At 36.4% G+C, this 24,895-nt stretch overlaps 1 protein-coding gene across 5 annotated transcripts in view; it reads left to right on the plus strand.

Moving 5' to 3' along the window:
* CCDC85A (coiled-coil domain containing 85A) overlaps positions 1 to 24,895 on the plus strand; it is a 213,798-nt gene that overhangs the window by 181,782 nt on the left and 7,121 nt on the right. The window contains exons 4-6 of one of the 5 annotated variants that reach the window (XM_023588668.2): positions 17,169 to 17,303; positions 20,107 to 20,226; positions 23,792 to 23,890. The exons of 1 other annotated variant lie outside the window; for it this stretch is intronic. In XM_023588668.2, coding sequence (XP_023444436.1) covers positions 17,169 to 17,303; positions 20,107 to 20,226; positions 23,792 to 23,890 — 354 coding nt within the window. The remainder of the gene's footprint in view (positions 1 to 17,168; positions 17,304 to 20,106; positions 20,227 to 23,791; positions 23,891 to 24,895) is intronic. 3 more of the 5 variants (XM_004458181.5, XM_023588669.3, XM_004458183.4) reach the window with 3 other exon arrangements.

The following is a 24,895-nucleotide window of genomic DNA, read 5'->3' on the forward strand; positions in this document are numbered from 1 at the left end:
GAAACTTTAGAGCCCAAGGAGAGACATTGTGAGCCATGGAAAGGATAGTGCCCAGTTCCTTTATTTATCTAGTTCTTTTTTCTTTTAAACGATGGGGTCACAGCCCAGAAATCAGCCTGTCTCTCTATTAGAAACAGGGATTATGCTGCAGCAGGATAGATAATTATGATTATAAGAATCTGTAATCCTTGCTGCTGGGTCTGCCTCAGGATACAGACCATCCCTGGTGGAGATGTTTGGTGCTCTTTCTCTTGGCTGAGTTCAACATTCTACCTTGGAGGTTTGTTTCTGTCTCAAGCACTAATCACATCCTGAGTATCGGCTGGGGTCCTGGACATAAGCTCCACATTCATTCTTTCTTGATGCAGATTCCCATTCTGACCTTGGGCCCCTATGATTATCCCTTCTTTGCCTGTAAGGAAATGGCCATCAATAGGCAGAGTTTAGGTTTGTGCCTAGACTTTTTGTTATCACTAGTCCGATATTCTCCCCATTTTGCCCAAACCTGTCACACGGCCAGTGAGTTTTTCTTGAAGCAAGATTGTTGTCAAAGTACTACCACCACCCCTACCTTCACTGTGACCATCTGAAACAAACTTGGTGTGGCATTATTTGGATCTGACCTGGGGATCACCCAAGAAACTTGGTTTCATTTCCAGTCCATCTGTTTGACCCTCACTGTGAGATTTCATTGCTCTAATTATTTACCCAGCTTGGGATGATGCATCCTTATAGCAATTTAAAAACATTTAGAGCCCCCAAATAAATGGTTCCTTAGGAAGGAATATTTATTTACCTATCACTTTTCTACTGGTTCAATTAAAGTGTTTCTTTAAGCCCTTTACCTCTTTCTCCAGAAAATTCCCAAACTTTTCCAGTCTGCAGTGTACTCTTCATCCTCTATACCTGGGTGTGACAAACTTTTAAAATAAAGGGCCAGATAGTAAATATTTTTGGACTTGCAGACCCTAGTGTCTCGGTCACTGCTATTCATGTCTGCCATTATAGATGAGAACAGCCATGTATAATGTGTAACTGGATGGTCTTGACTGTATTCTAATAAAATTTATTTACATAGAATGATCTGGATTTGGCTCCTGGTGGTAGTTTCCTGGTGCCTGCTCTATACTGAAATAATTGGTCAATTATTTTGGATTATCTCCTTTTAATGTTATCTTCTTATAAAACTGTTCTTTCATACTGTCACTTCCATTTTCATTTGTATGTAAAGGACTTATTATACACAATTACATTTTTCAAAAAGTATGTTATTTGTTTTTATTGGTTTAGTTCCTTTGTCCTACCATTCTCAAACCTGCTCAAAGTTATCAGTATTGGGGGTTTGAAATCTGCTGTGATTGGACCAGAGGACAAGTTGAGCAAGAGGCAAGAAAGTCTTTAACAAACCATTTATTAGCATTGGGATGAAATTTTTCTGGAGATCAAGTTGCTTGCATCTGCCTTAAAAATGCAAGACCCTTATATATATTGCAGGCGCAGTTGTTGTACTATCGGAAGGGAAATCTGTACTTTTCTGAAACACATCTTTATAGTGACTATAGCTGTACTTTAGTGACTGACATTATATTACTTTCGTTATATATATATTATATTACTGGCTGCTCATGCATGTTTTAGAAAGATTGCTGGAAAGATAACACAGGACAGGCATGTCTTTAAAATAGATACCATTTGGCTGGCAGCTTAGAAAGAACATGAATTTCTATACAGTCCTTCATGGACAAGTGGAATTCTAAATCCATGCTTACCAGTGAATGAGGAGAACCATTTCTGGCATGGGAGTAGGTCAGAAATCAATTGATCTCCCTTTCCCTTAGGGGAGGGCATTTCTTCAAAGAATGAAAAACTAGGAGACCATTGTTAGGAATTCAATGAATTCCATATTTTTCAGGTCCTTCATATCGATATTCTCCTCTCACATGATCTTTGTCAAATGCCTGTTTTTTGTTTTTTTAAAATAATTTATTATTTTATTTTTTAATTGTCTTTTTTTAAAAGATACATAATCACAAAAAATGTTACGTTAAAAAATATGAGTTTCCTGTATACCCCACTCCCCACCCCACCACCCCACTCCTCCCACATCAACAACCTCTTTCATCATTGTGGCACATTCATTGCATATTGCACATGTGTGTTTGTAAAGGAAAGGAAATGAGATGGGCCATTTATATAGTATCTATTTATTGGAGATCTGTGGGGAGCTTTGGAAAGAACAGAGGAGAGCAAAGACTGGTTCATGTTTCCAGTATGTTTTCTGTGGGTCAGGACCAGACCTGTAGGGAAGTAAGAAGAGTGCTCACTTGTCTTGGTTGCCAGGACTGATTGGCACCAGATGAGCCAAGGGGTGGGGAGCTTAAAAAGAGCCAAATGCATTCACAGTTCTCAGACAGTGACTGATAGCAAGTGGCAATTATCAACCCTTTGTACAGCCCTTAATGTTTTCAGAGTGCTTTTCAATCAGGTTTATTAGTCACCCTTCAGAGCCACCACATGAAGCTAATTGATAGCCTCTCCATTTTATGTCTGAGGACAAGTGACTTGCCGAGGGTCAGACGTGAGTGGCTTCTGGAGCTCATTAGTCTCTGTTCCATTCCTCTTGTGAGTGAGCAAAATACTTTTTACTTTTTTTGAAGACATCTTTAGTCAGCATCGGGAAACTTATTACTACTGGTTAACCTGATTGTTTTCAGGATAATACTATTGCAAACATTTTTGTTGTTCAAAGTTTCTTTTTTAAAATTTGCCCTTCCTAAATCTTCCCAATGTCACTCAATCAACTTTTCAGAATATTTTAACTGTGTATTTTAAAGATTAGCCAGGTCTGTTACTTGAGTATTTCTCTCAATGCTCATCTTATTCCTCTCAAGTCCTTACCCAGAGACAGATCTGGTTTGTGGCAGTAGCTGTGGTCAAAGTTTGTATGGGAGTTGAGATGAAACTGCTTTTATTTCAGCTATTGATGCTACCTTTTCCCCCTGGAATGGCGTATAGAATAGACAGATGCAGTAACCTTGCTATTTGGAATGAGAAATGTTGGCAGAATTTATCATTGGATTGGGGCAGGAATATTCATTGAATGGTAAGCAATTACTGGGCTTCCACTATCCTTCCTAGTACAACCAAAGGAACCCATACAAAATAAGGAGTGGAATTTCCACAGTTCATGGAAGGCTGTTGTCTTGTATTGACCATTCATTCAATTTCCTACACCTTGAATATTTTTGAGCATCTTTTATGTAGATAATTTTAGACAATGGCAATATAACCTTGAATAAGAAAGTTAAATTTCTAGTCATCATAGAGGTTATGTTTTAGTGGCTGGATTATTTTAAAAACCAAAATGATATAATATCCTTTGGAAGTGATAATCACTATGAAGAATATATAAGCAGAGTACAGAAGTGGAGAGTGATAAGGGTGAAAGGATATTTTAGACTCAGTTAGAGGAGGCATCTCTGAGGAAGTGACATCTAAAGAGACCTGAATTAAGGGAGGGAGTGTAGCATGGAAAGAGTATTTCAGGAAGCAAGGGCAAAAGCTTAAGGTAGGAATGAGCTAGGCCTGTGTGAGAAAGCAGGGGTCAGAAGGCCAGTATGACATGAACAGAGCAGTGAGATAGAGAGAGTGATAGGAGAAGAAGTCAGGGAGACCGGCAGGGGACAGACCCTATAGGCTGCATTGACCAAGGTCATGTGTTTGGCTTTTGGTCTGAGTTGATGGGAAGCCATTGGAGAAATTGGACAAGGGTGCAGTATCATTTGATTTACATTTTTAAAAGTCTCTGTTAATGTTGTGTGCAGATCAGAACAAAGGAGGGGAGAGGAGTGGAAAAGGGACATAGGGACATTGGTTAGGGAGCTAGTTTACTAGTCTGAAGGGGTGGGGGTGGCTTGAACTAATTGGCAGGGTGGAGATGTGAGAAGGGATTGTATTTGCGATGTGTTTTGAAAGTTAGAGCTTAGAGTGTTTAACGACAGACCCATGTGGCGTATATGGGGAGACATGGGTGGCTTCATGGGTTAGACACTTACCATTCCAGGAGGCACCATTCCCCTAGACTGTGCAATCAATGGTGGACCTGGGAAGAATCAAGGACAACTCCTTGGATTTAAATCTGATTAACAGTATGGTTGGTGGTGTCATTTACAGAGATGACAAAGATGGTAAGACTAGATTGGGAGGTGCAGGAGTACTGAGTTCTATTTTGGACATGGTAAATTGGGATATTGGACATCTAGGAAGAGATGTCACATACGTAGTTGTGTATATGCATCTTGAACTCAGGCAAGGTCAGGGCTGAAGGTACAAATTTGAAAGAAAGCAGTATAAATATTTAAAGTCTTAAAAATGAAGACTTTTTATGAATGAGTATTGAGAAAAAAAGAAGGGATTTGTTGACTGTGCCTTGGGGTACTCCAAGATTAGAGATGGGAAAGGAGGGAAACGTCAGCAATGCAGACCAAGAAGGAGAGACCAAGTTCATGTTGTGATTCTCCCAGAAATCTGAAATGTTGTTTTATCCTTTAATTTGTTTTTATCCTCTGGTGGGTCTTAGACTTATTCTTTGAATATTATTAACATAAGTGACCATATCAGTTTGATTCTAAAACCTTGTTTTCTATCACAAATTCTGCAAAGAGGTAGGATACAAATAAACTTATTTTTACATTTCATTTCTTTTTTCCTTTCTATTAAGTGGTATGTGAAAATAAGAGCTCATACTTTCATCATTAGGCTTCCTTTTGTCTGTGATGATATTTTTGCTGATGGCAGATTTCTATTTTCCCTGCTGGCAATTTCATGACTTCCAAGTATGCAGGAGCCACACTACCTAGGTTCATTTTGGCTACTCTTGTTTGTGTGAACTTTTAAGCATAATATCGTTGTTAATGCCCCAAGATGAAGCTGCCAACAGATGGCGTGGGTAGCACTGTAAACCAGCAAGCAGCAGAACTTATTTGTATTATTGATAGGTATCCTAGAGAGGTGGCTGCCCTTTTATGAAGCCACTGCTCTGTGAGCTTCTCTCTTGTCTTGACCTACCCATTTTGTGCAGGAGCTTTGTGTCCTGGATAAGCATGGAAGAAACTTAAGACCCTTGTTTTTGCCAAAGCCGAGACACCACACATCACTTCACAGTGCAGTATTTCTTAGTCACCTCAACAAGGAATTATTTTAAATAGCTGTTTAGTTCCTGGGGTTCTAGCTCTATGTAAGTCTTCCACTGGGCTCTGATAGCATGCTGAGTGTTTAATACAATCATTAATTGCCTCTGCCCTGCAAACCAAATGCTTTTTGCATTACTTTTTTGCTGTTACATCCACACTGGCAACTCAGTTCTATGCCCTGACTTTCTCTGCCCTACTCTCTCTGCTCCATCCCCCCTTTTTATAAGCCCAAGATTTAAAAGTATCGAGCTATGATCTCAGCAAACAATGCCATATGCTTTTACTATTTAATTAATGTTAGCCTGATTGGAAAGCAGCTTAGATGTATTATTATTCCTTTCTTTCTAGAAAGTTAAGTGTTTCTCTAGAGGATGTATGATTAATAAAAGACAAAAATTAAGCACATATATTAATTATCTGGAAGCAGAATGTCCTTATACCAACTGTCCACATTTCCTACTTATTGCTAGGCTATTTCTTTTAACCAAGCCTTCATTGTTAGTCTTTGTCTCCTGTCTCTCTGGCTACAGAGAGACAGGGTGTTTGCTGTCTTAACCCTTTCAAAACTTAATTCATTTTCTTCCTGGGGTTTATCCTTTCTAATTCTTTAAAGAGGCATCCTGCTAACCTCCTGTAATTACTTTCATTTATTTATTTTTCTTCTGGGTGGTACATTTGTATATCTGTAATTTCACCTGGAATAGCAGATATGTTCTTTTCTTTGCAAGAATATTACATCATTATTATTTTTTGTTGTTGTTGAGGTACTGGGGCCCGGGATCGAACCTAGGACCTCGTAAGTGGAAGGCTGGCACTCAACCCCCAAGCCACATTGGCTGCCCTGAGTTGTTTTTTTTTTCATTTGTTTTGCTTATTGTTTGTTTCTGTTTTTGTGTTTGTTTTTAGGGGGCACCAGGAACCAAATCTAGGACCTCCCATGTAAGCAGGCACTCAATTGCTTGAGCCACATCAGCTTCCCAAGAGTATTTTATTTTATTTTTTTAAAGATTTATTTTTTTATTTTATTTCTCTCCTCATCCCCTCCGTTGTCTGCTGTCTGTGTCCATTTGTTGTGTGTTCTTCTTTGTCCACTTGTATTCTTGTCAGTGGCATCAGGAATCTGTGTCTCTTGCTGAGTCAGCTCTCCGTGTGTGTGTGTGCCACTCTTGGGCAGGCTGCAATTTTTCCCCACAGAGCAGCTCTCCTTGAGGGGTACACTCTTTGCACGTGGGCTTCCCTATGCGGGGGACACCCCTGCCTGACACGGCACTCCTTGTGCACATCAGCACTGCACATGGGCCAGCTCCACACGGGTCAGGAGGCCCTGGACCTCCCATGTGGTAGGTGGATGCCCTGTCTGTTGAGCCAAATCTGCTTCCTGAGTATTATTTTATTTGATCATATATTTCATCAAGGATATAATGATCATTTGATGAAATAAAATCACTTACAACTTAAAGAGATTAAATCAATCTCTTTTATTTTACATTTCAGAAAAAACTATTTTGGGGGATCTGTGAAAAAGAACGCATCAAGCTTTTGAGCTTGATTTAAAAAATCTGATGGAGTTAAATATATTTCTTCCCTGGTATTTCTATCCCGGTTATAGCCATTTAGCTGGTGACCTAACCAGAGAGGTAGGAGCTATCCTGAATACTCTTTTGACCTCATTGTCTACATGCAGTTAAACATTATGGCTCAGAGGGCCATGTCCCTTAATCCAACACTATTTTCCTTTACATTCCTTGTGCTTTCACCCAGGTTTAAGTAGTTACTAATCATTGTTCATGTCGTTGTTAATTTCCTAATTGGACTCCATCCCAGCTAGTGTTGCTCCACTCATATTATTCTCCTCATTATTACTGGATCATCTATAAAACACAAATTAGGTCATGTTATGGCTCATGCCTCAACTTAGAATAAAGTCTAAGTCCTTCATATGGCATAGAAGTTTCCCGAGGATCTGACTCCTGCCTGCCACGTCACCTTTAGCTCTAGCTATTTTGTGCTTCACATCTTAAACTACTTCTGGTTCCTTGAATGTGACTTCTCTGTTAGATTTCGGTTCTCTGAGCCTAAGCTCCTTTGTCCCCCACTTTTCCTAATAAACTTGGTGAAACCTTCCCTGACGCCTTATCACTTGATGGTAACTTGATTACCATCTCTACTGTTTCCACAGACCTGAATTTTAGCCATTATTTGGTACAATAAATGAGGAATGATCAATTAAATATTAATTTCTGGGTTTTCTTAGATGGGAACACCTGGAAACGTATAGATTGACCATCACTCAATGAGGTTGAGAGTAATATTCCTTCTAATGATAATTTTTTAATCCCCCCCCTTTTTTTTTTACCATGGTTTTCTCACTTGATATATGGGATTACATAATGATTTTGATGGGAATAAAGTTGATTTCTACTTTTGCTCTATTCATTCCCAGTGATCATTTCAGCTACTGTTTTAACATATTTGGTCTTCCCCCTAGCTTTAGGAATAAATAGAGGATGTGATTCAATATTGTCAGGAAAAATTAATTTTCTTCAACTAATAATAACTGACTAATAAGAAAAAACAGTGGGAATTGAAATATGTTTAAATTGTGTGGATTTGTCAAATATGAACAATTAAAGAAATGTTACTTTCATTTATTGGGGCTATTCTGGTACTTTGTAAAGTGTTCCCCATTTACTTAAATAGTTGAGCATCTACTAATTACCTAGTATATTGGCACACAGTTAAAGCATCTATTTGAGATGATAGAGGAAAAGCTACAGTCCCATATACTGAGTTGATCTTCCATTAATATCTTTAGTCTATCTTTGAACTCCTACTACATGCAGACAGGGCACTAGGCACTGTGGTTTCAGAGATAATACAAGTCATGTGCATTGATTTAACAGAACTCCAAGATAATGCCAAATACTGCAGTAAAATGTGATACATTATCTCTTTTGATAGTGTAGCATAGGGGTTAAGCCAGAATGTTCAAGTTCAAATTCTCTTCCTCTTACTAGCTGTGTGAACTTAAGTAGGTGAGTTAACCTTTCTGTATCTGAGTTCCTCATTGGTAAAATGGTGATGAAAATAATGCCTTTCTCTTAGAGTTATTGTGAGGGAACATGCATATGTGGGAGAGCGGAGGTGGGTGGTGGGTGGGTAGATAAGGAACCAGAATCAAGAGTTATACTAGTGTGGCCCTAAAAAGTGTGGGACCCAGAGATGTATCAAACTTAAAGAGAAGAAAGTTAGACCAGGAGATAGATTGTTGTCTTAATAAGGTAACAGTATTTAGACAAATCTCGAGTATATTTTATTTCCAGCATGACTCATATAGTATTCCAACCTGAGCTGTCAATAATTCTCGACAAATCCTTTGGGTGGCCTTGTAAAATCCTAAATTACAAAATCCTTGTAACTTAGATACAGCACAGGACTTATTGAACTGTTGTGGCCACAGTTATGTGCCTGGAGTGGAGGCAGTCAAATGAACACAAAGCTGATACTCAGCTGGTGTGTACGAGTCCATCTGTATCAGGCATTATTATTAGCATGCTTCTATTCCACATCTCCCAAGGCCCCCTGGCCATTCCAACCAACCTGATCCTCCCCTGGTATCCCTTGATCTGAATTCCAGGAGCTAAAGGATGAATGAATACACGGGACAGCAGAGGATCTCTGGATCTCTGACCAAAAAATAAATAAATCAACTTCATTATGGGGAAAATTATTGCGAACAGCACTGGACCCACAATTAATGTCTTATTAGGTATTGACATGTATTAGGAGCTCAAATGAGCTACTCGTCATCATCCTTTAATCAGCAGCACTTAGGATAGTCTAACATGTAGTAGGAGCTTTGTGACTGACCTGTAGGAATCTTCCACTTAGTGAATACTCTGCTGCTTCATCAGGAAAATAATATTTTGTTCAGTTTGGCCAGTCTTCATTCAGACATATCGCAAACCGTACTAGCAAACAAACCAAAGCTTAGGTTAGAAGAGGAAACTAAACAGACTAAAGCCCTTTTAGTCATGTGGGAAGGAGAGAATGGCCTCTTTCAGTTCTGGACAGATTTTTCTCTCTCTGATTCCCCTCTGCATATCATATAATGCTCTCTTCAGCATTGGTGTCCAGGCTCTCATTTCTATTTGCTGATAAGTTTTAGTCTTTCCTAATGTGATTGTCCAATGTTAGGTGCAGAATCTTTACCCATTGTATTACTAAGGGACCTTTATTTTCTTCCCTAAAGGTCACACTTCTGTGACATTCTGCCAATGTTATTCTCTTCGGGGTTGGTGTATCTCAGTTTTCAAGGTGCTGCAGCCTGCTCTGTCCTCTCCTCTCAGAACTGTTTGTTCTTCGGACCACTACCCTATGCCCTGCCCATTTTGTGTTCTCTTTTTGCCTGCATTGTTGCTGTAGGTGGCCTGGGTACTTTTGATTCTACCTCTTTGTGTTGGATAGAGTGACTTCCTACTTGGGGGTGGATATATGGATGACATTTATACTTAAACCACTTGAGGATTGAAGCTTAAGGGGTTTCTTTTTTAATCATTGCTAGCTTCAAACCATGTGGGCAGCTTGTCCTCATATACAAAATCTGCTATGGAGCTGACACCAGAAACTTTACTTTGCAGTTTTCCAACATAGTTCTCTTTTTCTAAATACAGGTTTCTTAACCACCACAATACTGACATTTGGGGCCAGATGATTCTTTATCATTAGAGAATGTGCTTTTGTTGGAGGATGTTTAGTAGCATCGCTGACCTCTGCCCACCGGATGCCAGTAGCAACTGCCCAGTTGTGACAACTGAAAATGTCTGCAGACATTACCAAATGTTCTCCTCTTCCACCTCCCACCCCCTGGGAAATCAGATTGACCTGGTTGAGAACATTCGCTCTAAATAATAAACGTGTGAAAGTAGATTGGAAAACAAGTTATAAAATGTGCTAGCAAATAAAGGAGAGGCATTCATGGTAATGGCAGTGAACATTACAGAGCTCTTAATGTGGGCCAGGTACTGTTTTAAGAGCTCTTTTCATATGAATTACCAAGCTTATGGAGTGAGGCACAATTTGATCATATGCCTATTTTATAGGTGAGGAAACTGAGGCATAGAAAGGTCACGTAGCTTGTCCAAAGTAATACAGCTTGTAAGTAGTAGATTAAGCATCCAAACTCAGGCAGTATGAACCCATGTAACTGAGGGTTAAGAATTAATAAATAATTATGATTACTGAATCATTATATCGATGCCTTTTTACTTTCCAGTATATTATAAAATAGCCAGAAGTTAATATCTGAATTAACTGAAACTGGCTAGACTGATCTCACCCTTTGCATATGGTCATTTCTACTAAAACCTGCTATTTGGTGATTATTCCAGATGGCTTTCACTGTGTATATGGTCATTTCTAAGACCTGATATTATGATTATTCTGGATTTATCTTACCCTTATATATGAACATTTCTATTGAAATTGTAACCACTCCACCCTCCCCTGTTTGAAATCCCTAAAAATCCTTGTAACTGATCCCTGTCTTGTACCCACCCCCCATCCTGTTCAGCCCCTTAATGTTTATTAATGAAGGAACCTAAGCCAGCACCACTCCAATTCTACATTAGCCTAAAACTCCTTGTCTTTTGCTGCTATAAAACTATCAGATTTATTGTAGTTTGGGGAGGCAGATTTTGGGACCTTAGCCCACTGACCTCTTTTGCTATACACTAGCAAATAAATTCTTTCTCTCTCTGAAACCCTTATGTCTCAGAAATTAGTTAATGAAGTGCATTGGACAGTAACTGAGAGTTTTGCTCACTATTACCTAGGCATTCCATGATTTGAATTCACTGTGCCTCTTTCAACAAAGATTTATTGGAAGAGATTCTTTTTTTTTTTAATTATTATTTTTATTTTTTTAAAGATTATTTATTTATTTTTCTCCCCTCCCCCCCACCCCAGTTGTCTGTTCTCTGTGTCTATTTGCTGCGTGTTCTTTGTCCACTTCTGTTGTTGTCACTAGCACGGGAATCTGTGTTTCTTTTTCTTGTGTCATTTTGTGTCAGCTCTCCGTGTGTGTGGCACCATTCCTGGGCAGGCTGCACTTTCTTTCCTGCTGGGCGGCTCTCCTTATGGGGCGCACTCCTTGCACATGGGCTCCCCTACATGGGGACACCCCTGTGGGGCAGGGCACTCCTTGCGCATCAGCATTGTACATGGGCCAGCTCCACACGGGTCAAGGAGGCCTGGGTTTGAACTGGGGACCTCCCATGTGGTAGATGGATGCCCTAACCACTGGGCCAAGTCCGCTTCCCGGAATAGATTCTTATGTGATCCCTTCGGGGATGTTGACTCCTGTAGGTTCTTAGTAAATATTTAAGTGAATAAACGAATGAACATCTGTAAGTATACAAAATTATTAAATATTTTTAAAGCATTATTGAATAGATTCTTTGCTTAAATTAAAGGACACTTTTTTTTTAATACAACCACCTAATTATTATCATTAGAGCAAAGCAGAGGGTCTCTTAGCATTTCTAAGCCCATTCATAGGGATCTTTGGAAAGGATTTGTCAAGGTGACCTTTAAAGTGTTTTCTAACCTGAGCTTCTATTTGTGCACTAGAACAGTTAAGCAATATGTCAAAATGAAGATTGGCCAACCTGAACAAAATATTATTTTCCTGATAAAACTAAGCAAAGCTTTTACCCTACAATAAAGAAAGATTGTGAATTCATCACTCCTTCCACACTAGCTATCAACTGCTTTTTGATGATGTAGGATACCCTATATAATAGTTTGACCAAGATTCAGGACTTATAAAAAATTAAACATCTTTAAGTAACAGGAAACCACTTTAGCTGATCAATCTTCAAGCTTCCATATTTGGCTTCCTATAACAGATTAAAGGGCTGGGCTCTAAAATTTCTTACAAGTGCATTACATCTGATTTATATCTAAGTGGGAAACGTGTTTTATATGGTGCTACGATGTTATTTATTGGATGTGATGCTAACCAGTTGGAAGTATATGTATATTTAAAATTATTTACAATATGTAAACATATAATAAGAGACCCAGTACATCCATTTTCTTTTATTCTAGGAGAGAAAAACTTCCTTCAGGATGAATTTCAATTTAAATTTCTTTTTAATTTTCCTAGGTTTCATCAGTAAATGAAACTCTATAATAAAGAATTTTTCTAGAAGTTTATTAAAGATCATTTTCTCTATTGCTAGTAGCACAAATCAAATTCTGAGTGACCTTCCTTTTGTTATTCATGTATTTAGATAACATATAATATTGAACATATTTTAGTATTCCTCATTGTTCTGTGAGAAACAATAACTTTATGGATTTACCCAAATTTGAGAAAAGAAGCATGACTGTGTAAAAAGATTAATTTGTCTAATTTTTTGCAAAATAGGTTTTTGCTCCCTTAATTTATATATGTAACCCATTGAGAACAACAAAGAAAAACTATTGTATCTTATGAACGTTATGTATGCTTAAATGAGTACATGCGAACTATTTAAAATTAAAAGAGAATTATTTATAACTAGAATAGTCATAGGTTGAAGGGAACAGTGCAGATACAGTGGTTGAAATCTCTGTGTTGAATTATTGTTTTAAGTACAGAGGAGCTTGTGTTCCACCCAAGTTTGGAGAACCATCCAGCTTGTGACCATTGGATGTCCTGAGACAACTAACTTTGACTTGTGCTGAACTGAAAAGTTTCCAGTGAAAATTAGTTTGTCTGTCTCTAACTCCTCTTCCTTTCGCAGTTAGCAGAGAAAAAGTCTCCAAGTTAGACTGACTCAGTTATTCCCCTTAGCTCAAACTGCGGTCAGTTTTTATTTTCTACTTCTTTATTATCAAGGTTTCAAATGATGAGTGCTTGGGGGCTTTTTTCTGTTATTCTTTCAAGTTGGGAGTCATTATTTGTGTGTGTTAGAGGTTTGCTGAGATTCCTGGTGAGTTAGGATCACAGCCTGGCTTGTCCCCTTTACCTTCCTCTCAGGATTTAATTTTTATTTTTCCTTCTTTCCCACAAATTTCAGAAGCACTTTATTTCCCACCAAAACAAAGCAAAAGAAAAGCTCACACCATATCCACCCTTACTAGGATTTTCAGAGTTTTACAGGAACAAAAAGTGACCATAATACAATTGTATGAAGATTTTAAAAGAAATTCAGTAATCCTCAATTCTTGACCTTTACCTATTTGTTTGTCTACTTGAAATTGTACATTTTTTTCTTTTTCATTTACATAGCATAATCATATTTAGGACTCATAGAAAGGAATACACGTGAGCTTTGGATAATTTTACAAATTTCGAAAATAATTCCAATTTGAATTATTCAATAATCCAGATTATTGAAGTTTTGTTGTATGAGACGGTAGACCCATGACTAAGTGGGTATTACTCTCTGGTTCCTATACTATTCAGGGGAATAAGTTGTACAACCCTTTATCTGCGTGTTTACTTCAGTTGACTAATGAAATAGGGCTTAGGAGGTGTAGGGTGCAATCCCTGAGTTACCTGAACCTTTTGTTTTGCTCTGAAGACTGTTCTGTTGCTGGTCATTTTTGTTTATGAGGGTGGTGTGACTGAAGATGAAAACAGGCTGGACACACTGCGATCTAGACCCAGCTTTGTTAAGAGAAACACTGCATTATAACAACAGTTAGTGTCCTTTTCTTATTTTTGAGAGAAAGTGCATGTAAACCTCATCAGTAGTATTTAAAATAGTGGTGGAGGTTAAACAGGACTTTTACCAAGACACTAAGCCCCAGGGCTACTGTCAAAAATAAGTAAATAAATATATAATATGTAAACAAAAAATAGTGATGGGATTATTTTATTATGAAGAATGGAAGCTTATCTATGGGAGGAGAATCCATATTCACTGTCACACCTACATTTTTGTTGTATTTGAAAATAATAATCTAAATTTTATTATAATCAAATTTTATTATTTGAAAATAATAATCCAAAGAAAAATATTCAAAATATGTGACACCCATTCTTTTAAAAAATTTCACCCCACATGCAATGGTAAAAATTCAATAAGATATTCTGTTTTTCTTGTTAAATATTCTTAAAAATAAGTCCTGTAAGGCAGAAGAATGGAGAATTTTGGAGCATTAATTAAAATAATTTACTAAAAATAGCAATAAGTGAAACATGGCCATAAAATAGTAAAAAGATAACTTAATCAGAGTAGCATCATGTTATGAATTGTAATAATTTCACTACCTGAGACCATAAGTAATACATTTTCTCTTTGATTAGAAGATCTTTTAAACATTTTCATGGCTTCATTTTTCTTCCTTGATTCTGAAGTAGAAGTCATAAGGATTTTTAAAGAACAATAATAGGAAATGTACCCAATCTCAATTTTTTTTCAAAATCTTCCAGATATCATGAGTATAATCATAGAAGCACAAATATATTTTATCTTCTTCAGTGATGTGAAGGAATACAGTTGTTTCCTGATCTAGCATGTTTGCTTACAGCATTAAAATTCTACAATCTCTATAATGATTACTTACGACATAGTAAAAGAATCTGTAATTTACCTCCCACACATCCTTGATACAGTACATTACTTTGCTATTAGCATTTAGAGGGGACCATCATTGTGTCTAAAATAATTTGTGGGTTACTCTGTGCATTTGTCTTTAAAATGATCTGTATACTCTTCTATAGAATAGTGGGGAATGAGCCATTTAGACTTAAAAAAAAATTTGGAATTTGGAAAACTGTAGAAAACAAAACAAAATTCCTCAGCATGTAAGAGTTTACTAATTTAAGTTTGTTTGGGATTGTTCTTTCAATTGATGGCTAGAACCAGGACACCCCATTTTGAGGTCCAAGGGGGATCAGAAAACTCTGGCGATTGACTTATTGAAGGCTGCTTTTTATATTTTATGAAGTTGTCTTCAGAAAATATCATCATTAATGATTGTAGAGCTGGTGAAGAGCTAAGCCTATATGAATATTATTCCATATATAGCTTACTGTAGGCCGTAGATGATGGCTGGTCTAGAATATTAAACACTTTTCCAGTTTTTTGGTTTTTTTTTTAATTTGCTGACAGGAGTAGTACAACATCAGTAATTCTGATATTGAAAAAGAGTACCTTTCCTTTTAAATGATTATAGCTTTAAGTAGTGTATTCTTCTAGAAACATCTGGTGCATGTATTTTTTCCCCTCTTATAAGAGTAATAAAAATACAATTATACCACAAGGTATTTAATATATTTGTGAAGAATCCTTTAAAAGCACAGCTATTTCTTCATGTTGTTTCTGCCTCTGGAATGTAGGAAAATATTGTGCATCCTCTATATAATAACTAAATTGCTGCTCTTTCCAGCAGACTTCTAAATGGTTGTAGATGCTACCTTAGATTTCATGGTAATGATAATAAATTTTATTACATGAAAGTAGAAATTCCTATATTTTTTTACTTACATGTTGAATGCGTGAAGTCTAAGTTCTGAGAGATATACTAAGTCATGAAGGGAACCAAAACAAGAAAATAGACTTCCTTACTTGTAAAAGCAACTGTAAAATTTGAATTTTTCATTAAATAAACATCTCAGAAGTAGAAATATGCATATTGGGGTGGTAGGTAAGTTTTAAGTCAGCAACCATATAATAAATTATTGGATGTAATTCTTTTCCTGATGGAACTAATTAGTGACACACGAAATAATTATTGAAAAAACAATCTTCAAATCACTGTTGCTGTGATGAAATTATCATTATGGACTGAGTACAAATATATAATTTTCTCTATTGCATATGAGTAATTGAATATGTGTGACTTAATTATTCAATAGGGAACTGATGCTGATTTTATAGTTTTAAAAAAGGGTTTTATGAGAACCAACCACTGGTCATCATTGCTCCTCTTTTTCTTTTACTTAAGACTGGTATATTTTGTTTTTTTGTTTAGCCTCCAAGATGTAGAGAAAAATCCAAACTAGATTAGTATTATTTATAATCAAACACAAATGAAGTGATGAGGGCTAAAATATTATCCTCTTATTTTTAATCTCCTAAAATTAACCTCAACATTTAGGCACTGGAATTTTGGGACCATTTTGTGGATTTTCCATAAAATTTTTTCTAATATGTTTATTCCTTGGGGCATAGCAATCTTAGTTAAAGGTCTCTAGTAGAAGGCAGGAAATAATGTTCATATAAATTCATTTTGTTTCTGATCATTTTTAGTAGAATTATACAGTTTGCTCATGGAAAGCTTAAATTTAGGAAAAAATTGTTGTATTTTCTTTTTATTTCTCTTATGTGATAATCTGGTTGCAGAAAGTACAGAAATTTGGGAGATAAATGATTAATGGAAATTTGGATATTTATGTATATGTTCTGTAAAAATTGTTATTTTAATGAAATGTTGATCTCTAGGTTCACTCTGCTCTTACATGTGCAGATTTTTGCTGAGACTCTGATGCATATCAGTTTTTTTTTTTAGTATTATTGAATATATCTACCCAGATTGAATTTCTTTACCAAAGAGTATCATGCTCCCAATTACATTTCAAAGAATTTCTGTTAAATTCTGAAGCTACACAGTTTTAAATACTTGGAAGCTTTTACGATTATGCTGTTTCTCACAGGTAAAACCCATGAAATAAAGATGTTTAGTTTAAATTTTTTTCTGTAATTTTACTTTATCATCTAGCTCTTTTTATGAATAAGATTGAGAATGTAGTTATACATTTGCCAGAAACCTAAAAGAACCATTTAGTTTATTAGTTCTAATATACAGGACTTCAGATTGTTTCTATTTTTATTTCCTCCTTAGCGACCGGTGCATGCTACAGCTTACCATTGTGGTCACTGTGGTTCATTTCATTAAGCTTCATGTTCTGTCTGCTTTCTTGAGACTTGGGAAACAGTATTTTTCTGAGTGATTGTACCATATTGTTCCAAATATAAGGCCACCCAGAATAGAAGGCAACCTCCAACTAGAAACAGCTCAAATATGGAGAAAGGCTGGGGGCCCAGAGCCCGGCGGGTCTTGCAGTGGTGGCAAGGGTGCCGAGGAATAGGACGATGCCTGCCCACTCTCCCGGTGAGTGAAGACGAGTCAGCTGGTTGCGTTTGTTTGTGCATAACCAGATGGCTTCTATTGCTGGAGGAAAAGTTAAACTTGGGGGGTAGAGAACAAGTCTGAGCTCATGAAAGAGAGTTGCTTGTATGTCTAAATTTGGGGAGGGAGGAGGGGAGAAGAATCTTTCACTTACTAAATAGTCTTCTTCGGTGTTATTTTTCCTGAACCTGGAGGTGGAAGTTGAGTAAGTCCAAATACCTAAGAAGAACAAATGGTACCCTGCACCTTTCATGAAGAAGAGTTTAGTCAACAGAGAATGTATATCATTTGAACCTAGATAATTCTCCAAATACTGGTCTGAGTCTCCTAAGCACATAAAAATTAACCTTTTATTTTATAGAAATTAAATGAGATATAATGTGGTGCTTGATTCTGTTTGTTGTGATCTAGAAAATTCTTTAGCACTGGTTGGAGTACAACTTTACAGGCATTTGGTTACCTCTGTGGCGTCACAAAGCCACATGAAATAGGAACCTTGATCCTTGGTGATTACTAGTCCGTGGCTTTCACTGTTAATTTGAAGTAGAACTTTCCCCTGAATGATGAGTTGGTCCCCACTGTATACTCTGGGAAAGATCTCACTGGTAGCCTCTTTTTTCTTTAAAATGATACTAATTTAATAAAAATGTTTGTTTCTGAATAGATACTGTCTGAACAGGACTCTCCCTAAATTTAAATAGTGCTGAATTTCCCACAGGACTGGTTTAGGCAGGCTGATATCAGTGATTTTAGCAATTCTCCTGCATCAGGATGCCCTAAAAAAGGCCTCATGCCCACGTAGGGCATGCTGGTATCAACATATCTACCATTTGACCAGTTCTGGGAAGAGAAGCTTTGTTTGAAATGGAAGAGTTAGGCAGAAAAGGGCTTGAAAGGAAGAACTGGACGGAAGGTAGCTCAGAGGGGAAGATTACTGCTTGCCAAGTTGGAGTACTTCTCAGAGGAAGGATGGCACTGCAATGATGGGTCCCAAGTCAAAGGTTTAACCTCAGAAGACTTTTCAGAATTCACAGGGGTGGTGCCAGTAGGGAAAGAGAACAGTAGAGAACAAGAGTTATAATGAAGGGGGGAGGGGGAGTAAAAAATAAAATAAATCTTTTTTTAAAAAAAGTTATTTAGGGAGGAAGAGCTTCCTTTAAATTTCCCTAGTTTTGGAGCTATTTGATTTCCACAGAGGAAGAGAATGTCTAAAATTGGGTGGTGGGAAACTTCAAATATTTTCCTTTTATTAGTTTTATCGGGTAATATTTTGTTTGATGTGATTTGAGTTACAAATACAGGACAACAAATTTTATAAATGATTTTTTTCAGAGGGGGTGGGGCTATTGTCATTGGGAGTCTGTGGTATCCCTACAGTTAGTGTAATTATTAGGAGCAGTGGGGGCAGAAGCTGGAGAAGTCATCTAAATGTCAACATATATTCCACTGCTTCCTCTTTCTCACCCTAGTGAAAGTAGAGAGAGGATCTGATGTGCTAGCACAACCCTTTGGAGCAGAGAAAAGAACATGACCTCAGGAAACTTGGGAGGTAGCAGGAGGAACTTCAAGGACACAGGAAGAAATGAAACTAACAAGAAAAAGGAGAAAATATTCCAAATTGCAAAAATAATCATCTTTTACGAAACTAAATGGGAATTGGCAACTTCTCTACAAATAGCCTGGTTTACATACAGTCCATGCATATAGGCTTTGCTGTCTCCAACCTCACCCTCCCAGTCCTAAACTATACCATATGTGCTGGAAAATAAATGTCCCAAACCATTGTTATTTGCTGCCTCTATGAATTCCCACAGTGGCTCCTTCTTAGAAGATTAAAATTATAGGATCAACTTAAATGGAGCAGATTAATAAATCTATTAGTGTTACCCTAGGCATGTAAAGACTGTAGATTTGTTAATGGGCAGAAATTAAAATCTCTGGAGCCCTCTAGGAGTATAATGATCTCCATAAAAATAGGTTGAAAAATTCCCATTAGACTGCATTTTCTAGGAGGGTAGATGATTACTGCTCTTTTTTTCTTTGCTGTACTGCTAGTCTGTCCCCAAGCAACTTCTAGAAAATGTACAGAGCCCTGGGGGAGATACCCAGCTCCTGTATGGGAAGCATTGGCTCTCACAGGTCAAATTAATCCACCTGCATTGCTCAGCAATTAAGTGGAAGAGTCACATAACGAAGATGCCATTTCTGATTTACTTTATTTTTCATTTTTAAAAAGGCAATGAAATAAGAGAAACCTTTCCTAAAGAAAATGTTGTGTTTGGTTAAAGCACTTTGGAAAATGCTCCATTACAGGTCTCTTCCTCAAAGAAGAGTTTTTACAAGAGGTGCAGTTTCTCCAGTGCAAGAATATGATGTGTCTGCACTTTTTTGAGACATATGGAATATGGCATTTGACTTGCTGAGTGAGCATGTTTAATTCAGCTGTGGAGTAACTCATGATTTCCCTACTCTTGAATACCTTTAAGTTTCAAAAATCATTTTTGAAATGTTCTTAATGGCCATCCCTTGACGGGCATTGCTCTCTTGGGTAAATCAAGGATGACACTTGGCCATGCATAGAGATGGGTCTTGGTTAACTTCTCTTGCTGTTCGTGCAAGCAGTAAGTGTATTCCAGTTAACAGGTTGATAGTATCTTAAGAAGGTCAGAAAATGAGCCACAAAAGAGCTAATTCTCATTTGCCAGTGAAATTGAATATTGAATGACATCTGTGTAGTTATAAACGACTTTTGTTTTAATAACAAAGTTGTTGATTTTCTACTAAGGGTTCTTTTAGGTTGTCATCAGGGGCTGATGGGAGTAACAGTTCACCTAACTCTCCAGCTAGCTTCAGTGGACATGCCACCCCTTCTCAGCAGCCTGAACCCGTGGTACACTCTCTTAAGGTAACCATGTGTGCACCCATTTATCCAGAACTTCAGTTGTGTTGTGGCTTGTTTCCTGTAGTCTGGTAGTTCTCACAGTCTTGCTTTAATCATAGAAACTTTTTTTTAACCCCTTATGCTATAAAATTTTTCTTATTTTTTTTTAAGTTTAAAAAAAAACTAAAAAGAGGCTTTGAGTACTTGTGGTTAAATCTCTGTTGTCCTCATTTTGTTTTGAGTAATGTGATCATTTCTCTCTGCATTGAGATTGAAGTCTGATGTGCATGTATATCTATATGTGTGAAATATTGTTATAGGTATTTTTGTGCAATGTTTGTAACATGAGTGTCTTCAAATGTAGGGAGTTAATAGCTGGCCAAAATAAGGAAGGATGCTATATTTTTCTTTCTTTGTGCATTTGTAATATCTTGTGCAATTTGTTACGAGATCATGGAAATAAGCAAAAACTTACCATTTCCCCCACTAACTAGAAATTGGATCTTCAAACTCTAGCCAGTGCTCCTTTATAGAGTATTAGAAAATAGACCCATGACTTAAAGTTAATTTAACTTTGATTTTGACTTCAGATCCTGAAATGATTTGAACCAAGTTTGACTGAAATTGGGCATTTATATATTTTCTTTACCAAAATAGTTAGCAAGTCAACGTTAAATAAACAACATAAAATTAATGATAAATAAAAATATAAATATATACCTAAGAGAAGAAACTAATGCAGGCTATAGAAGTGATATTGAAAAGTTGAGACAACCCTTATACTTTTACTAATTCCAAATTATGAAATTTCATCCTTCAAATTTATCTATAATTCATATAGCATGTGGCCTTAATCAAACCTTTCTGAGCCTATAAAGTTGTTAAAATGCTTCAGTCCTGCTTTGGCAATGAGTTCCATAATTTTTCTTGAAATTGTTTTGGTTTCAGAATGATATATCATCAGAATGAAGAGGCCCTCTTTTAGAGTTTGCCACACATTCTGTGGCATCCATATAAAAATGAGTAGATGAGAACTTCAGACGGTTCATTTGATTTGGGGATGATGTGGTTTCAGCGAAAGATTTAACTCCCTCATCATGTTTTGCTTTAGCTTATACCAAACTGAGGTCGCTTCCCCCAAGTATATAATGATTGCTATTGAGGAAAGGTAGTGGACCTGTACTGTTGGCCATTGGCAGTGCCCTTGGCGTTTCCTGCCTTAGTTATGGATAATTCACAATGTGAGCAACTGAGAGGGATTCGTGGGAAGGCACGGCCAGGATGAAGGACACTGCCCTGCACTTGGTGGGCTCTGGTTTAAGGACTTATGAGCATCAGGCTCTCAACAATGGCATTTGGATGAATTTTTTAGCAAGAATTAGATGCTAGCTATCCGAAAAGCATTTCAGAAATGGAATATATTCCAGAGATTGACTTCAGTCTTGTAGTATTTATTATAGAGTGTCTGCACATATGCCAAAAAACAACCCATTGTCCTACTTTTCAAACTATTTGGTAGCCATCTCAACCTCTTGCTGTATTAAGTGACGAGTGCAGTTTGAATCAGGTTAGCAAAGTCATGTTGAAATTTTCCCCAAATTTCTCCATGCAGCTGTTAGTATGTATGGCCTTAAAAGGAAGGGGAGGGCAAAGAAGAGCTCCTCAGTTTTCTCGTAATTTGTTCTCTAATTTTCACATAAAATTTACCTCAAGAGAGTGAGGCATTATGTTATAAGCAAAACACTTGAGTATACACAGATAGCAGATGGGTGATACTGAGCAACTGAAGCATCTTTATTGGTTAACTGGAGGCTCTTGAATATAGATTGTGTTTGCTTTCATCCGTTAACTGTGTTGAGAAATATAAATAAGTGCAAAGTACTCTATGGAAATGCATCTTAAGAATGTACAGTGTTAAAAAAATGGGACTATTTGACAAGTTTTGTTTTTAAACATCACTGAGCTAAATCTGATTTATATCATGAGATTTTTCTCTTCTAAAATGGATAATCAGAATGATAGTTCATCTTCTCATCTTCTAGGCTTTAATAAACTTTATAGTGTTATTTGGGGGTATGTGTTATAAATCAATGTGAGAAATTAGTCCACTTGTAATAAGACCACATTTTTCTTGCTTAAAAGTTCATGATAACTATTAATTCTATTAATTGAAGCTTCACTTCATTTGGTAGAAATTAACTGATTTCAAGTACAATTCCCTGTGATGCATTATAAATTGAATTTGTAGGCAATAAGCTTGTTGGGGAAGCTCTTTAAATTTTCTATGAATATTCATTGAGCATAGTCTCTCATTCCTTTAAGTATGTAAAGAATGGAAACAGACTCTAATCTGAGGTAAGTATCATTAACTTCTCTCATATCCTACTCTAAAGTAGTGTATATATGTAGTAATAAAGGCTAGGCGTTTTCAATTAACAAGAGAGTAGTGTGTGAATTTGGTTTTCATACAGGATTGAAGTCCAGTAAATATCAGAGTAGTCTCAGATAGTGTCTATGAACTTGACATGAAGGTTCCAGTTCATGTTCAAGTCATTTATTTTGGCTCACTGTGTCCATTGGTATAAATTCTCAAGTGACACATTTAGATGCGGCCATCAGTGTTGATCATGATGACAGAACCAAGTAGATCAGTAGGGTCACAGCTACAGTATGTAGTCTATAGGATATTTTAGGAAAAGTATCCTGTTATTTACTCTACCTCAATGCCCTGATTTATAAGCCGATAGTTATAGACAAAAACAAACAGCAGGCAAAGCCCAAGCTATGTCCTCTTTTGTATTATAGAAAGTTACAACTTGAGAACTGTGCAGAGACTATCAAAGGAATGTTATTTTCAGCCCATTTAGGGATAATTTAGAGAAGTGGTAACATTGGTCTCAGAAATTGTTTACAAGCATCTCATCACAACTTGGCTCTAATAAAAAATATTTCAAATAGTTGCTCAATTATTTTCACTATAATAAGGAGTCCAGTCACTCTCTTGGCTACTCTCAAAGTGCCATCTCCATAATCCTTTCTTAGGTCATTAGAATGTGGCCAGGCTAGAACTGTGAGATTAGTGGCATTACTGTTAACAAGTAGTGTTGATATACATATTCATGGGTTCTGACTCGTTTCACTTGTCACCATCATCTATTTTAGTTATTTTTTTCTATAGGCCATGTCTACATATCATTTGGACTGTTTGGTGTGTAATTATCTTGCTCATCTTTACAATGGAGCAAGAATTGTGACTTCTCTCCAAATGACTGCACTATTAAATGATCTTAATGACAAAATCACTAAATGCATCTATTTATTTTAGACATTAATGTATTTGGTTGACTAGTACTGATACAATAGATTGTTTGGAAATCAATATATGAATGACCAGGGGAAAATCATTGATCTCAAAGGTTTCAGAACAATTAACTATTTAAAAAGATTTTGCCATATACTAATCCACTATGATATGCAGACATGGAAAAAACAAAAGCTTTTACAAAGTGGAGCTCCTTGATGGTTTTATACATAACTAACCCTTCTTTTTTTCCATGTGAAATTTGCTTTTCTTTTTCAACAAATCCAGGTCATGGATATTCAGGAAACTATAGATCGCCAACAGGGTAAAGAGTATGAACATGACCTTAGTGAGACAGAAAAAGCTATAGTCAGAGAAATGTGCAATGTAAGTTTAATATGCTTTATTGTGTATTCTGTGTTGAAGTCTCATCATAGCTAAGTTATTGCTTTATAAATACCTACTTTTAAAATACGCACCAAATGCCTTTACATTTATTTTTATATGACAATAAAACCAATTGCCACTGTTTTATCTTTAGTATATTTTATTGCAGTTTTGCTAATACAATAATCATGTTATGAAATATTCAGTTCATAGTTCAGTTCTATATTCCAGAATGATCTATGAAAGTTTCTAAATATTAAACTTACTATTTAAATTGTTGTGGTACTAATTTTGTTCCATACTTTTAAGAAATTCCACCAAAAAACCTATAATCAGCAAAACACAGACTTCTTCAGGTTTATTTGTAACTATATTTGGAAAAAATCACTACCTTAATTGATAATATTTACTTAGTTTTTCATATATAAGATATGTCTTACAAAATATTATCTTTACTTTTATTTGCATGCTGCATGTCATGCAAAGTATTATCTTTACAGGGGTTGACACAACCTCAGAAAATGGTGAAAGGTTAAATACAATATAATCCTAAGAGATAATTAGGCAACTAGAAATCTATCCATGAATTCAGAGAGGAAAACAGTAAAAATTTTAAACAAAGACTACATGTTACATTCATGATGCATAACCTATGTAATCCTTAATATAGTTTGGATTTTATTGTTAATCTCTGAAAATTTTTAATTTTTTAAATCATGGGATGCATCAGTTAATCAAGAGTAGGATTTGTGAAAGTTTAGACAGCTAAATGGAATATTGTGGAGGAACCCATTTGTTAAATATAGGAAATATTGCAGATTATATTAAACATTGATTTAAATTGGCCTTATATTATGCTTTTCTCCTCATACTTTTTCCTCTCTTATGGTTTCATAATTGCCTAGAAGTACCCTTCAACTTTAGGTCTGTTAGGACCAGATATTCTCAGACACATATCTACTGCCTCAAGGTGTTCTTGGAAACCAATAAATGTGACTTAAGTCC

This window comes from Dasypus novemcinctus, chromosome 17, assembly GCF_030445035.2.
Source record: "Dasypus novemcinctus isolate mDasNov1 chromosome 17, mDasNov1.1.hap2, whole genome shotgun sequence".
Taxonomy (NCBI): domain Eukaryota; kingdom Metazoa; phylum Chordata; class Mammalia; order Cingulata; family Dasypodidae; genus Dasypus; species Dasypus novemcinctus.